We start from the raw sequence: 14,511 nt of genomic DNA, 5'->3' as shown, positions 1-14,511 counted from the left end.
TATAGGTAGTCAGATTTTAGTTAATACAGTTATTCCTTCCATATAGTGACTTTTCCCATCAAGATTTCAATATATCACTGATTGGCATAAGAAATTCAGTGGGAATTTCCTGGGAATTTTGTGGAAGGCACAGATCACACACACACACACACACACACACACACACACACACACACACACACACACACAGTTTTAGAAACTCAGAAATGCATATGCAACCCAAAATTTAAAATAAGGTACTATAAACACCCCATAAGAGAAAAAGAAAAAAATTCAGACTTCTCTGGTATGAAGGGAGGGTGAATAAATTTTAGTGGATTTTCCAGATTGTGGAGGTATTGTACCCCTCTCCCTAGTGGAAGGGATAGCAGATTTTTTTAAAAATTCATGCTATTTAGAGTTGTTAAAATGGAATGGGTATTTCCAGTGAACACCTGAAGGTGTTCAAAAAGAAACTAGCTAAGAAATTTTGGGGAATATTTTAGAGGGGAATCATACTTTGGACAAAAGTTCAACAAAATGAATTTTAAGTTCAGTGAATCTCTGAACCCCTGTCACCCTCTCCTAGTGACCTACACAAATGATTGCAGTTCTAGTAGCCAAGTATTTCTACTTCTTCAGTAGGAACCTAAAAAAGAATAGAACCAGTGGGTAGTGCACTGGACTTGGAGTTAGGAAGACCTGAATTTAAATCCTGCCTCTGAAATTTATTAGTTGTGTGACCCTGCACAAGTTATTTGATCTCTCAGCCTCAGTTTTCTCATCTATAAAATGGAGATAAATAATGGCACCAAACTAGCAGAGGATCAAATGAGATAATAAGGGCTACATAAAATTAGCTATTCTTATGCGTAGAGGTTCAGGCTATAAATGTGTTCATTTCAACCTTTAGATTTTATATGGAATCAAGGTCCTCTTCCCTTTCTCTCTCTAAAGAAATTCAAACACTAGATCAAAACCAACTAGTACAACATGGTAATACCACATAAACAGATACTGGATTGTAGAAAATGGACCAGTTTATATAATTTATTCAGTTGATATTAACTTCTTTAGTCTTATTAAGTCTCTGGATACATTTTGTATCAAAAGCTCTTGAGACACTTTGTGGCAGTTTACAAGAGCAAGTTGAGTCCCAGGCATACTTAATTCCACCTCCTCTTAATACTACAGCTGTTTCTTTCATCTAGGCACAGGGGGTCCTAGGCAGGATTACAAAATAGATTAAAATGTATCTTTAGTGTCATCCCATCCATTTCTTCCTGTCAGACCCTTGTCTTGGAGAGTCAATTCTTATTTAGCTCCCAGATAACCTACCTGATAAACGATTTAAAGTGTTACCTATTCCATGAGGTTTTCATTTTAATGAGGCTTTTTTTTACAGCTTATTTTTTATTTATTTGTTTATTTTTCATTATATACCAGGGTCTTTAATAAACAGATTGTCACTGGTTCTTTCTTGTTTTTACTTTCATGTTCTGACCCTTCTCCTCTCCCTTTTGTTTTGTTTTGTTTTTAATTTTAAATTGATTGATTGATTTAGAATACTTTTTCATGGTTACATGATTCATGTTCTCTCCCTCCCCTCTTACCTCACCCTCCCAGAGCTGAGAAACACTTCCCCTGGGTTATACATGTATTATTGCTCAAAACCTATTTCCATTTAATGAGGCATATTTAAAGACCAAAAAGACTTCAAGGACCATAGACCTATAGAGCTGGGAAGGTCCTTAGAAATGAGCTAGGTTAAGAAATAATGGAGTGTTAATCATAAGAGACCACAAAGGTCATGTATTAGAGAGATGATTTGAATCATATTGGAAATGCTCAAAATGTCATAGACTGAGAGCTCAAAGGGGCATTAGAGTTCATCTTTTTACAAATGAGGAATTCATTTTACAGTTGAGGAATTGAGGCCCAATAAAAGTTAAGTGACTTGCTTAAGCTGACTCAGGCAGTAATATGCATCAGCACTTGAACTCAGGTCTTCTGACTCCATACTCAGTGCTCTTTCTCATGTCCTGGAAGATCATAGCACTAGAGTTGGAAGAAACCGCAGATGCTCTTGCAGAGGAGAGAGATTGCGGCAGATGATCCTCCACTTTTTCCAGACTGAAGAGAAAGGTGGGATTTAGATACAGTAGCTATCTTACTCTGAGATTTCCTTCTACCATATTTTTCTACAACATGGAACAATATCAGACCAGGAGACTCTAACCCCAAATTTTCCACCCAGTGACTTGTCATCATGGACATTTGGCCAACAAGGCTAAAATAAAATGACTTAAACCTAGAGAGAGACCAGTATAGCTTGAGCTATAAATTTCTATACTGCCAACCAAATAGGATCATAATTGCTAGAATATTTCAAGTATTCAATTTAGGAATAACATATGACCCTGGAGCTAGATCTCTGTATATGAAGGTGTAGGTCTAAAGCTAATTGTGACTATTTCTTGTTCCTGACAGTTACAATATCCTGTGGGTACATAGTCTATTCTCCTTTTTCTACTTCCTCATCACCTTCGCCTTCATGACCCACCATAGTCAACAAATTAAACCCAAGGAGTCAATGGTAAGGAGAAGTACCTGTCATTGAATGAATTCTTCCCCATCCTTTAAATTAAAATTCAAATGTCTCCTCCATGAAACTTTCTTTGATCCCCTATGATACCCTTTTCCATTTCAGAACTCACATAATTCCACACTTCTCTAATGTACTTTTCCTAGATTACATCCTTTTCTTTGTTTTAGAAAATTATAAAAATAATACATGATAAAATGTAGTTATCTGTGTAGATATCTTATCTCTGGAGCAACTGCCCCAAAGGGGATAAGACCTCAGATTCCAGATTTGGAGGCAGTCTTATATAAAAAGGACTCTAAGCTATCTCATAGTTTGAACCTCTCCTCACTGAAAGTACTATGGGAACCTTGTGGGAAGAGCAATGGATTTCGGAGAACCTGAGTTCAAATTCTACCTTTTTTAATTTACCACCTATGACTTTGGGCAAGACAATTTCCTTCTCTGAATCTCAATCATCTCATCAGTAAAATGAAGGGATTACAATAGATGACCTGTAAAATCCTTTCTAGCTCTAAATTTATGAATTTCTGGAGAGTCAAGACATCCTCTAGCCTTGCCTCATTCTCTAGCATCTTTGGATGAGGTTTCAAAAAATGTATGGAGTATGAGTTCAAACTAGTCTTCAGAGACCTAACCACTTATTATTCCTCCCCCTCTGGGGTCTCAGAAGAGATTCTGGCTTTCTGGGAGTCAGAGGCAGTGAAGAGACTCACCATTTCTATGTTCTCTTTGCACAGATACCTATTCATGTGGCAGCCCCGCTACGTCAATGGCACATGAATTCTCAGTTCCCACTACCTTTATATCTCAATAATCTAGAAACATCTGAAACAGGGCCAGGAAGAAGAGTTCGTATAGCCTTCTAATTATTGCAACTTCCACAGGTACTCTCTTAACACCTTTAGCAATCTCTTTCTTTGAGGTTCAACCCAACCATCCTGAAATGTCTTACGCGGTTCAACAACTTGTTGCAGCAATCTACTAGCATTCAGCTTGTTCTTCTCTTTTCTCAAGGAATTCAGTGCCTGGATCATTGGCTTCCCCTTCATCCTACCTTCATACTTAGAGGTTTCAATGTATATCTCTTTCCTTCTACAGTCATCTCCTGAAAAGGCCTAATTATTCTTATTGTTTCCATTTCCTCATACATTCACTCAGTTCTCAATCCCTTGCAATCTGACTTCTGACTACTGCTTTACTAAACCTGAAACAAGGTTACGATTGATCTTTGAACCATCTGATCCAATTGTCTTTTCTTAGTGCTCACCTCCTTCCTTCTCTTACAAACTTTTCTCTTTCCTTGGTTTCTGTGACACCTCTCTTCCTATTTTCCTTTCACCAATTTGATCCTTTTCCTTTATTAACTCATCCTCCTAAAGCTGTTTCAGGCCTGCATTTCTCTCAGCAATTCTCTTACTAATCTCTTCAGTTCCCAAGGAGTTCAATGATCATTTCTGTGAAAATCACAGAAGTCATAGCTAAGTAGAACAGTGGGTAGAGTGTTCTCTCTGGAATTGGAAAAATATGAAAAGAAAACTGAATTCAGATACAACTACCTGTGTTGTCATTTGACTAAGCAAGTCATTTTGCTTCTCTCTGCCTCAGTTTCTTTAGCTATAAATAGGGACAGTAACTCCTAATTCCTATAGTTGTTGTGAGGATCATATGAGATTAATATTTTTATTTATGTTATTGTTGTTCAGTCATTTCAAATGTATCTTGTTCATTGTGTCCCCATTTGGAGTTTTGTTGGCAAAGCTTCTTGCCATTCCTTCTCCAGCTCATTTTACAAATGAGTAACTAAAGCAAAGAGAGTTAAATGATTTGCTCAGGATCACACAGCAAATAAATGTCTGAGGTCAGATTTGAACTCAGGAAAATCAAGTCTTCCTTATCTGAGGCCTGGCACCACCTAGCTGCCCTGCCTGGCATACACATAGTAGGCACTTAATACATACCTCACACCCCCAAATCAGGCCATTTTCACAGGCAATACCATCTTTCTAGTCTAAAAGGTCTTTGGCCTTGGAATCATACTTAACTCCTTTTTCTCTCTCAACTTTCATTATTGAATCAGTTGTTAAATCTTAACTTTATCACCATGAGATATCTCTCATTTCTCTCTTTTTCTACGCTTACATAGATGCTTTCCTACTTCAAACCTTCATCACTTTTCACTTTGGATTTAATTAGTTTCCTTTCATCCACTCTCCCTTTTCTTTTTTTTTTAGTAATATTTTATTTTTTACCCAATTAGATGTAGAAGCAATTCTGAACATTCATTTTCTCACATTTTGGGTTCCAAATTCTTTCCCTCTCCCCTCCCTCATCTCTTTTTCCCAAGACAGTAAGCAATTTGATATAGGTTTTACATGTGCTATCACATAATACATATTTCTATATTGTCATGTTGAGAAAGAAGACATCACTAAGGGAAAACTCTTGAAGAAAATAAAGTGAAAAAAAGATATGCTTCAATATGCATTGAGACTATCAGTTCTCTTTTTGGTAGTAGATGGTATTTTTCATCAAGACTTCCTTCTTAGATCATTATATTGCTGATAATTACTAAGTCATTCACAATTGATCTTTGTACAATATTGCTGCTATTGTGTACTATTTTTCACCTGGTTCTTTTCTCATTTCACTTTGCATCAGTTCATGTAGGTTTTTCTGAAACCATCCTTCTCATCATTTCTGATAACACAATAGTATGCCATTACAATTATATGCCCAGAGCTTCTTCAGCCATTCCCTAATTGATGGACATTCTGTCAACTTCCAATTCTTTGTGCTATCATGTAATACATATGTTCATATTTGTCATATTGACTTCCAAGTCTTTGACACCACAAAAAGAGCAGCTATAAATATTTTTATAGGTTCTTTCTCCCTTTTAAAAATCTCTTTGGGATACAGACCTAGTAGTGGTATTTCTGGATCAAAGAGTATGAACAGTTTCATAGCCCTTTGGATATGGTTCCAAACTGCTTTCCAGAACTATTTAATTAATTCATAATTCTACCAACAGAGTATTATTGTTCCGACTTTCCAACATCCCCTCCAACATTAATTATTTTAATTTCCTGTCATTTTAGCCATTCTTCTAGGTGTGAGGTGGTATCTCAGAGTTGTTTTAATTTACATTTCTCTAATCAATAGCGATTTGGAGCATTTTTTTTCATATGTATGTAGTCTCTTCCCCTTCTAATCTATCCTCCATGCTATTGCAAAGTTGATCTTCCTGAAATTCAAGATCCTCTCTCTCTCTCTCTCTCTCTCTCTCTCTCTCTCTCTCTCTCTCTCTCTCTCTCTCTCTCTCTCTCTCTCTTTCTCTCTGTCTCTCTCTGTCTCTCTCTGTTTCTCTCTCTCTCTCTCTCTGTTTCTCTCTCTGTCTCTCTCTCTCTGTCTCTCTCTCTCTCTCTCTCTCTCTCTCTCTCTCTCTCTCTCTCTCTCTCTCTCTCTCTCCACACACACACACACACACACTCTTATTATCATACCTAGTAAGTTGCTTAATAAATGTTCATTGAATTTTAACTTTCTACCAGATTGTAAACTCCATAAGGTGAGGGACCATGTCTTTCCTGAATCTTATATCTCACCCAATATCTGATATGGTATGTTCTGCACAAAGTAAGCATATTTTTGATAAGTCTGTCAAACTGAATATTTTCATTTCATTTTTCATTAACCATTTACAAAGTTCCAACTACATGCAAAGCACCATCCTAGATATTGCATAATACCTCACAATTATATAGTATTTTATGACCCCAAAACACTTTATCTCATTTGATCCTCACCTGATTGATGATAAACCAGTAAGGTAGGTCATTAGAGTATTATCCTTATTTTACAGATGAAGAAACTGAGGCTGAGAACCTGAAATGATTTACTTATAGTCATACAACTATTAAGTGGTATAGTTGGAACTTACATGAGGTCTCTTGACTCTAAATACAATACTCTTTACACGACTCCACATTTTCCTTCTGTACTACAGAAGTTCAGGGGGAATACAGAGGCCCATCTCATATCTGAAAGGGGGTTTAATTTAATTTAAACAACATTTAAAAGTGATTTCTCCCTGTTCTGTATCCTAATAATTCTTTGATTGTAATTCTTATATGGCTTATCAGTAATTAGTCATCTATTTGTCCATTATTGGAGATCTGCCTTTCCATTATTGGAGGTCTACTAGCCCATTATTGGAAGACTTTAAGAAGCTGAATAACTCCTTACTAATATTTCTCTACAGGACTCTCCTATACAAATTTAGGTCCCTTCTATCTTTGCAATTCTATGACTTCTTCAATAAGTATTCCCAAATGACAATACAAAGAGGGTTATACATGTAACACCAGAAAGGTTCTGGTACATTGTCATTTTGAATGAAACTGATTCTTATGAACTTCTGTTTCAGTGGGTGACCATTTTTGTAATAAGTTTTATTGCTGACATCCACTTTGTTGGTATACTCCCTCCCCAACACCAATGCCACCTCAGTTTTTTATTCAAAACTAGGTCTTCCAACTCCTAAATTGTTGCTGTGTGTGAAAGGGGGGTGGGGAGAGAGAGAGAGAGAGAGAGAGAGAGAGAGAGAGAGAGAGAGAGAGAGAGAGAGAGAGAGAGAGAGAGAGAGAGACTAAACCCTTTTTCTTTTTTATTTCCCCAGATGACGAAAACCCTGATGATCACTTATATCCCCAAGGAAATTTCAGACCCTGAAATCATCATGAAACATTTTCAGTGAGTTGGAAGGGAGAGCCAGTGGTGTAGTAGAAAGAGTATTGGCTCTTGAATTAGAAGACTTGGGTTCAGATCCTGCCTTTGACACTAGCTGGGTGAACTTGAGATGTAGGACCTAGGCAAGTCAACCTGGCTGGCATAATTAAGGACATTAGTATGGTCTATAAATAAATAATCTCATTGTTTAAAAGAATGATACAGCATATGCCTTGAGTGATTCTTCCACTAACATGATGGGCTATACAGCACAAGTCATTTGTTTCACTTGAAATGGTACAATGGCTAGCTTAAATGAGAAGCACAATTTCTGGTCCTAGAAGAGAGCAAAGCAAACTAATCTACTTAGAAGTCAAATCCATAACTTTGATTTCATTTAAGGACATATTCTTTCCATCTGGATAAAGCCATAAGAGATTAGAAGAAGAAAGGAAAGCATCTTCCTATGCTTACAGGTGCCAGAATAGCTCAATTTCAAGGAAATGAGGCCCAACATATGGTACAGTGGAAAAGGCATTGGTTTTGTATTTAGAAGACCCAGTTTCAAATCCTGCCTCTTTTATTTAACTAACTGTGTGATCTTGGGCAAATCATAATCTTCTTGAGGAATTGGCTAGTCTAGACTGTCTCTAAACTTTCATTAAGCTCTAAATCTATACTCTCCTTCAAATTCAAGGAATGGATGGCAGGAGCTATGGATTTATTGCCTAGGACCATTGGCCCAGATCCAGTGTGTTAACTAGAGCCAAAGTTCAGAATAAAAGAGCAAAAGGTCTATTTGCCCTGAAAACTAAATTCTGTGCATGTATCTGTGTCTGTCTTGCAGTGAGGCCTATCCCACGTGCAAAGTGGTTGGAGTCTACTTCTGTTATGATCTCCAAAAATTGATAGAATTGGATAACCAAAGGTGAGTCTTCAATTGACAACCACATTTCCATGGCTTTGGGGAGGGCAGGAAATATTGGGCCCCCTGGAATTCAAGAAAACTAGGCTATCATACCACCTAATCATTGATATCCTTTTCCTTCCTCCCTGCCCCAACAGACAATATGCAATGAAAGGTCGTCTCTTTTATAACTTATATCATCAGACAAAAGGGAAAAAGATGATCCGAGTGCACCCTTGTTCCTGTATCTGCTTCTGCCATTTCTGCAAATGCTTCAAGGAGGTACAGGGAAGGGACTATACCCCACATGACCCAAGAGCTCAGGGCATCTGCTGAGCATGGGGGAAAAGACAGGTGTTGTCTCCTAGCTTCTGGCTTCTGTCTAGTGCTCCAAGTTGGCCCCTCATCCTCAGCTACTTGGACCTCACTGGCTCTCTACTTGCTGCCTCCTTCCCTTGAACCTATAGTTAAAACACAGTTACATAGCTATCTCTTGTGTTCTGTCCCCAAAAGCATGGCAATCCTGTTTTCTTAGCTGTAAAGGACAGAAGATGTTCAGAGAATCACATCTAGAAGCAACTCTAATCACCTAACCTGCCAAGCTTCAGTGGTCATGGAGCTCTTTAAGAGACAACAATATTCCCTCTGGTTTGGAACTGGCCCTGGATGACTTTTCCATGACCCAAACTTCTCATGAATTTGGGGCTCCCTGCTGAACTCAAGGGTTTCCCAAGCTTCCTATCTTCCATCCACAAATTGGTCCTTTTCTGTCCCCCAGGTGGATGCTGAGCAATATTACAGTGAATTGGAGGAGAGGCTGACTGATGAATTCAATGCTGAACGGAGCCAAGTCTATCAGAAGCGTTTGGATGTGGCTTTTGTCACCTTTCAGAGTGAAAAGTCGACATCTGTGTGAGTGTCCCAGAAAGTTTTAAATGCTACTTGGCCTTTTAGTCAATCTGTTAATCAGTTAGCAAGCATTTATTACCTACTTAGATTTCCTTATTCAAAAAAAGGCCAAAATGAAAACAAAAAGAAACACTTTTCCTGTTCAAAAGGGGCTTACAGTCCAACAGGTAAGGCAACATGCAAATAACTATGTATATTCAAGATAGTCAAAGGATGGGGATGAGGGGGGGCGGAGCCTGGGGAGAGGCAGCACTAGGAAAGGCCTCCTAAGATTTGAGTGGAATCTTGAAGGAATTCAGGGAAGCTAGGAGGCAATAGAAGGTGAAACAGTATTCCAGGCATAAAAGAAAGTCAGGAAGGAGACACAGAATTGGGTAATGGAGTGGGTGTTCATGTTCCGGGAAACAGCAGGTCAGCCAGCATCCCTCACATGCTTATGCCTTTCTTGCTTCCACTCTAGTCATTATTCATGTTCCCAACCCTTCCCATGGGGAAAGGATTGTAATTCCATGATTATTGGTCTCCAGGTTCTAGACCTTCTCCTACTTCCTTCTCCTCTGTTCAAAGCAAATGTGTGAAAAGGCAATGTGATCACCTTCCATTTCTCCCTTGCATTAATGACAAACTGCAGGGGAAGGGGGCGGTGTTGCAGCAAAGGGGGTAAATGAAATTGTTGGTGGAGCTGTGAATTGGTTTAAACATTCTAGAAAGGGACACTATGCACACACAAAAAATATTAAACTGAGGATACCTTTTGATTTAGACATACCAATATTAGGTCCATTCCCTAAGAATCAAAGAAAGAGGAAAAGGACCCATGATTAGAAAAACATTTATAGCCACTTCTTTTGCTATCACAAAAAATTGGAAACTGAATCCTCACCAATTGGAGAATGGCTGAACAAGTTATAGTATTTGAAGGTAATGGAATACGATTGTGCTATAAGAAACCTGGCTTATGTAGAGAAGAGAAAAAAATGAGCACAATTTCTTTCCAATGTGTGGATTCCAGGGCTAGAGTGAAACATATGGACAAAGAGTTGGGGCATTATAAAAGATGTCCTAAGTACAGCCTGGAAAGGAATTAAAAGAGTCTCTAGCTTATCAATGCCCTTATTAAATGTATACTGCACAGAACTGAACACAGTGCTTCAGATGAAGACTGACAAGGGCAGAGTACAGATGATTATTTCCTTATTCCTGAAAGCTATGCCTTTATTTTTATTTTTTAAATTTCATTTAATTTTTAAAATATTTTTCCATGTTTACATATTTCATTTTCTTTCCTTCCCCTCTTCCTTCCCCTGTCCTGGATCCAATAAGCACTTCCACTGGGTTATACAGATGTTATCACTTATATTATTCTATATTATTCATTTTTGCAATAAAGCAGTCTTTTAAAACCAAACCCCCCTAATCATATATCGATATAAACAAATGGTAAGTCATTTGTTTTTCTTCTGTGTTTCTACTCCCACAGTTCTTTCTCTCCATGTGGGATTGCATTATTTCTCATAAATTCCTCTGGATTGTCTTGTATTAGCAAAGCCCTTTACATTGGATTGTTCCACAATGTTTCACTTTCTGTGTATAATGTCCTCCTGGTTCTGCTTATTTTACTTTGTATCAGTTCCTGGAGATTCTTCCAAGCTCTGCCTTTCTTAATGCAATCCAAGATCATGTTCAGTGTTTTGTTTTGGTTTTTTTTTGGTGATGGGGTGGAAGGGTGCCACACCACATTCCTGACTCATTTGCTACTTTGTAGTTCATAAAGACCCTCAGATCTTTTCCCACACATATTGATTCCTAACCACACTTCCCCCTTGAAGTTTTTGAACCCCAAGTATAAGGCTTTATATTTATTCTAACCAACAGGTTAGTGACCAAGTGGATGGAATGTAGACCTGAAGTCAGGAAATCCTGAGCTCAAAGCCAGCTTCAGATACTTACTATCTAGCTATATGACTCTGGGCAAGTCACTCAAATTCTCTGTACCTCAGTTTTCTCATCTATGAAATAAAGTTAATAATAGCACCTCCCTCCAAGGACTGTTATGAAGATTAAAATGAGATGTTTTTGTAAAATGCTTTTTTGCAAACCTTAAAGTGCTATGTAAATGTTCAGCATTGTGTTTATTCTTTTTCCCTTTATTTTTGTTTTCTTATTAGATCTTGGTCTGATCATCAAGAGCTTTTTTGATTTGGACTCATACCATGTATTAGCTATCCATCCCAGTTTTGTGTCATCTGCAAATTTAATTAACATGCCAGCTGTGCCTTTATCCAAATCATTGATATTTAAAAGTTAAACAGTAAATCCTTGGAACTCTCCACTAGAGGGCCTTCTGCCATAGTGGCATTGAACTGTTAGTGACAACTATTTAACACTAGCTATCCAACCAGTTTTGCCTCCATCTGATGGTATTATCATCTAGTGTTCATCTGAATTCTCTTTCCTCAAGAACAAATCTAGGTAAATTAGGTCTATAGCATTTCCTTTATCTACTAGTTTAGTAACCATGTCAAAATAAAAAAGGAAAAAGAGATTAGTCTGGCATGACCTGTTTTTGATGAAGCCATGCTGGCTTTATGTAATCACTGCTTCCCTTTCTAAAAGTTTATTAACAATCTCTTTAATAATCCACTCAGGAGTTCCCCAGGAATTGAAGCCAAACTCATCAACCTACAATTTGTTCTTTTCCTTTGGGGAAAATTAGGACATTGCCTTTCTCCCATCTTTCTTCAGTCTAACATTTTCCATGATTTTTTTTAAGCCCTTAACTTCTGTCTTGGATTCAAGACTGTGTATTGGTTCACAGACAGAAGAACAGGAAGGGGGGGGGGTGTTAAATGGCTTGCCCTGTGCTATACAGCTAGAAAGTAACTGAGGCTAGATTTGGATCCAGGACCTCCTATCTCTAGGATTGGTTCTCAAACCACACTGAGCCACCCAGCTGTCCCATACTAACTCTGTTTTTCAGATTTATATTCTATAAACTTCTGAATTCTTCATCATAGTTATCTTTTGTGGCATCCAACTTCAGGTGTGTTCATTGGCCTCCCTTCTCCCATCCTTTTTTTATTTTAAAGCCCATTTGGGTTACATTTGCAAGATACATTCTAGCTAACCAGTTTCAAATGAACTTCATCTCTACCCAGGACTATGACAACATCCTATATTTTAAGCTTTAGTCCAGAAGTCCTAATCCCATTCTCTTAGCCTCTTTGCCAGCTATTCACTTTCCAGATCAGTTCTTTGTTAGATTCTTTACCATCAGTGGACCACTGTAAGGAAAACATAGCTGATGTCATCAGTTTCTTGCCCAAAAGGACCATAATCTAGTAAAACTTAACAAGTTCATTCTAGAAGTATCATCTGTGCCCAGATGAGTCGCCACAAGTGAATAGTTATCATTCATTTTGATAAATCTTAGAAGATTCCTTGTTATGTTTTAGATTCATGCCCTGTGGAAATCAACAGAGCTTCCTGTTATGGTTTGGTGTACAATACTCTACGTGGGGAATTAGCTACTATTACTTTTCATCTGAACCTTACTACTGATTGATCTCTCTCTCCTGGCTGGTTTTGTCATTCTGTTACTCTTGGTATAAAAAAGTAACTGTCTCCACCACACTCCTCTATTAAAAGAACCTGACAGGGTGGAGTCAAGATGATGGCATAGAGGCAGTGAAAGTTCAGACCTCTGAAAACCTTTCCTCACCAATTATAAACCAAATGCTCCTAGGGGCCTGAAAATCAAACCTAACAACAGGACAAAGCCAAGGAACCCTCCTGCTGGACTCAACTTAAAAGGTATGCCCCACAAAAGCCTGAATTTGAGAACATTCCTGTTTAAGGGGGAAGAAGAAGGAAGGTCCCAGGACTCCTCTCCCACCTAGAGTGCTGAGCTTCCAGCAGTGGCTGGAATCTCTTGGCCTGCAAGGGCGCTAGTCTGGAGGGAATACCTTGCTGGCAAAGCTGTGCCAGCCTCAGGGCTCTGAACACAGGCAGTGGGGAAGCAGTTGGAGAAGAAGCGCAGAATAGGCAGCCTAGTCTCTGCCTAGACACTCCATATTGCCCCCCCCCTTTTCTAGAGGTTTTGGCCTCAGGGCATGTCCAGCTCTACAAGTTCAACTCCACTGGGCTTAATCTTATCAAGCTTTATGAGGGCAGGGAAGGTCAAGCTCCAACACCACTCCCCCATAAACTGGTCTGAGACCCTTGCTAAGCTCCAAGGGTGAAGGTTGACAGAAAAGCCCAAACCCACAGATCCAACACATAATGAGAGGACCAAGAGTGCAGGCAACTACAGGGAGAAAAGAAAGGGCAAATATGAGCAAACAACAGAAAAAGGAAAAAGGCATTACAATCAATGGCTTCTATCCAGGCAATGAAGAAAGAGCAAATGTAACAGAGGAGAATCAAGGAACACCAAGCAAAAACACAGAAAGCCCAGCCAATTGGACACAGGCTTTTGAAGAAATCAAAATACAATTCAAAACACAATTAAAAGAGGCTGAAGACAAGTGGGAAAAGAACTTAAAAAAAGCAAGATAAGTCATCTGGAAACAGAAAATAGTGTCTTGAAAGCCAAAATTAATCAGCTTGAAAATGAGGCAAAGGAGATGAAAGATCAGAAGGAGAAGGATGACCAAAAAGCCAGTGATGAAATTCAATCTTTAAAAACCAGAATACAACCATTAGAAGCAAGCAATTTCACAAGGCAACAACAAAATCAAAATAATGAAAAAATTGAGGAAAACATGAAGCATCTCAATCACAAAACAGAAGATTTAGAAAATCATTCCAGGAGAGATAATTTAAGAATCATTGATCTACTGGAAGACCATGACAAAAGAAAAAGCCTGGACATCATTCTATAGGAAATTATCCAAGAAAACTGCCCCGATATTCTAGAGCAAGAAGGAAAAGTAGAGATTGAAAGAATCCACAGATCATCTCCTGTAATTAATCCCCAATTGACAACACCCAGGAATGTTATAGCCAAATTCAAGAACTCTCAGACTAAGGAAAAAATATTACACGCTGCTAAGAAGTCATTCAGATACCATGGAACTACAGTGAGGATAACACAGGATGTGGCTGCATCTACACTGAAGAACCGAAAGGCATGGAATATGAAATTCCAGAAAGCAAGGGAACTAGGTCTACAACCAAGAATCAACTACCCACAAAACTGACTATATTCTTATAGGAGAAAGTATGGTCATTTAATAAATTAGAAGAATTCCAAGTATTTGTAAAGAAAAGACCAGACCTGAACAGAAAATTTGATACCCAAACAGAGAACCCAAGAGAATCATCAAAAGTAATTAAGAAAGGGGGGGGGAAATAAAAGCAAAACAAAAAACTTTTTTAA

At 38.3% G+C, this 14,511-nt stretch overlaps 1 protein-coding gene across 16 annotated transcripts in view; it reads left to right on the top strand.

Moving 5' to 3' along the window:
* TMEM63C (transmembrane protein 63C) overlaps positions 1 to 14,511 on the top strand; it is a 230,531-nt gene that overhangs the window by 190,008 nt on the left and 26,012 nt on the right. For all 16 annotated transcript variants that reach the window (XR_001626537.2, XR_457336.3, XM_056810623.1 and 13 more), the window contains 5 exons: positions 2,470 to 2,575; positions 7,266 to 7,339; positions 8,163 to 8,243; positions 8,381 to 8,504; positions 9,001 to 9,134. Coding sequence is in view for 14 of the 16 variants with exons in the window: in XM_056810623.1 (XP_056666601.1) it covers positions 2,470 to 2,575; positions 7,266 to 7,339; positions 8,163 to 8,243; positions 8,381 to 8,504; positions 9,001 to 9,134 (519 nt within the window). In the remaining 2 variants the exon portion in view is untranslated. The remainder of the gene's footprint in view (positions 1 to 2,469; positions 2,576 to 7,265; positions 7,340 to 8,162; positions 8,244 to 8,380; positions 8,505 to 9,000; positions 9,135 to 14,511) is intronic.

The sequence above is a fragment of the Monodelphis domestica genome, chromosome 1 (assembly GCF_027887165.1).
Source record: "Monodelphis domestica isolate mMonDom1 chromosome 1, mMonDom1.pri, whole genome shotgun sequence".
NCBI classification, from domain to species: domain Eukaryota; kingdom Metazoa; phylum Chordata; class Mammalia; order Didelphimorphia; family Didelphidae; genus Monodelphis; species Monodelphis domestica.
The sequence above is the reverse complement of the archived record's forward strand: the minus strand, read 5'-3'. Positions and strand labels throughout refer to the sequence as shown.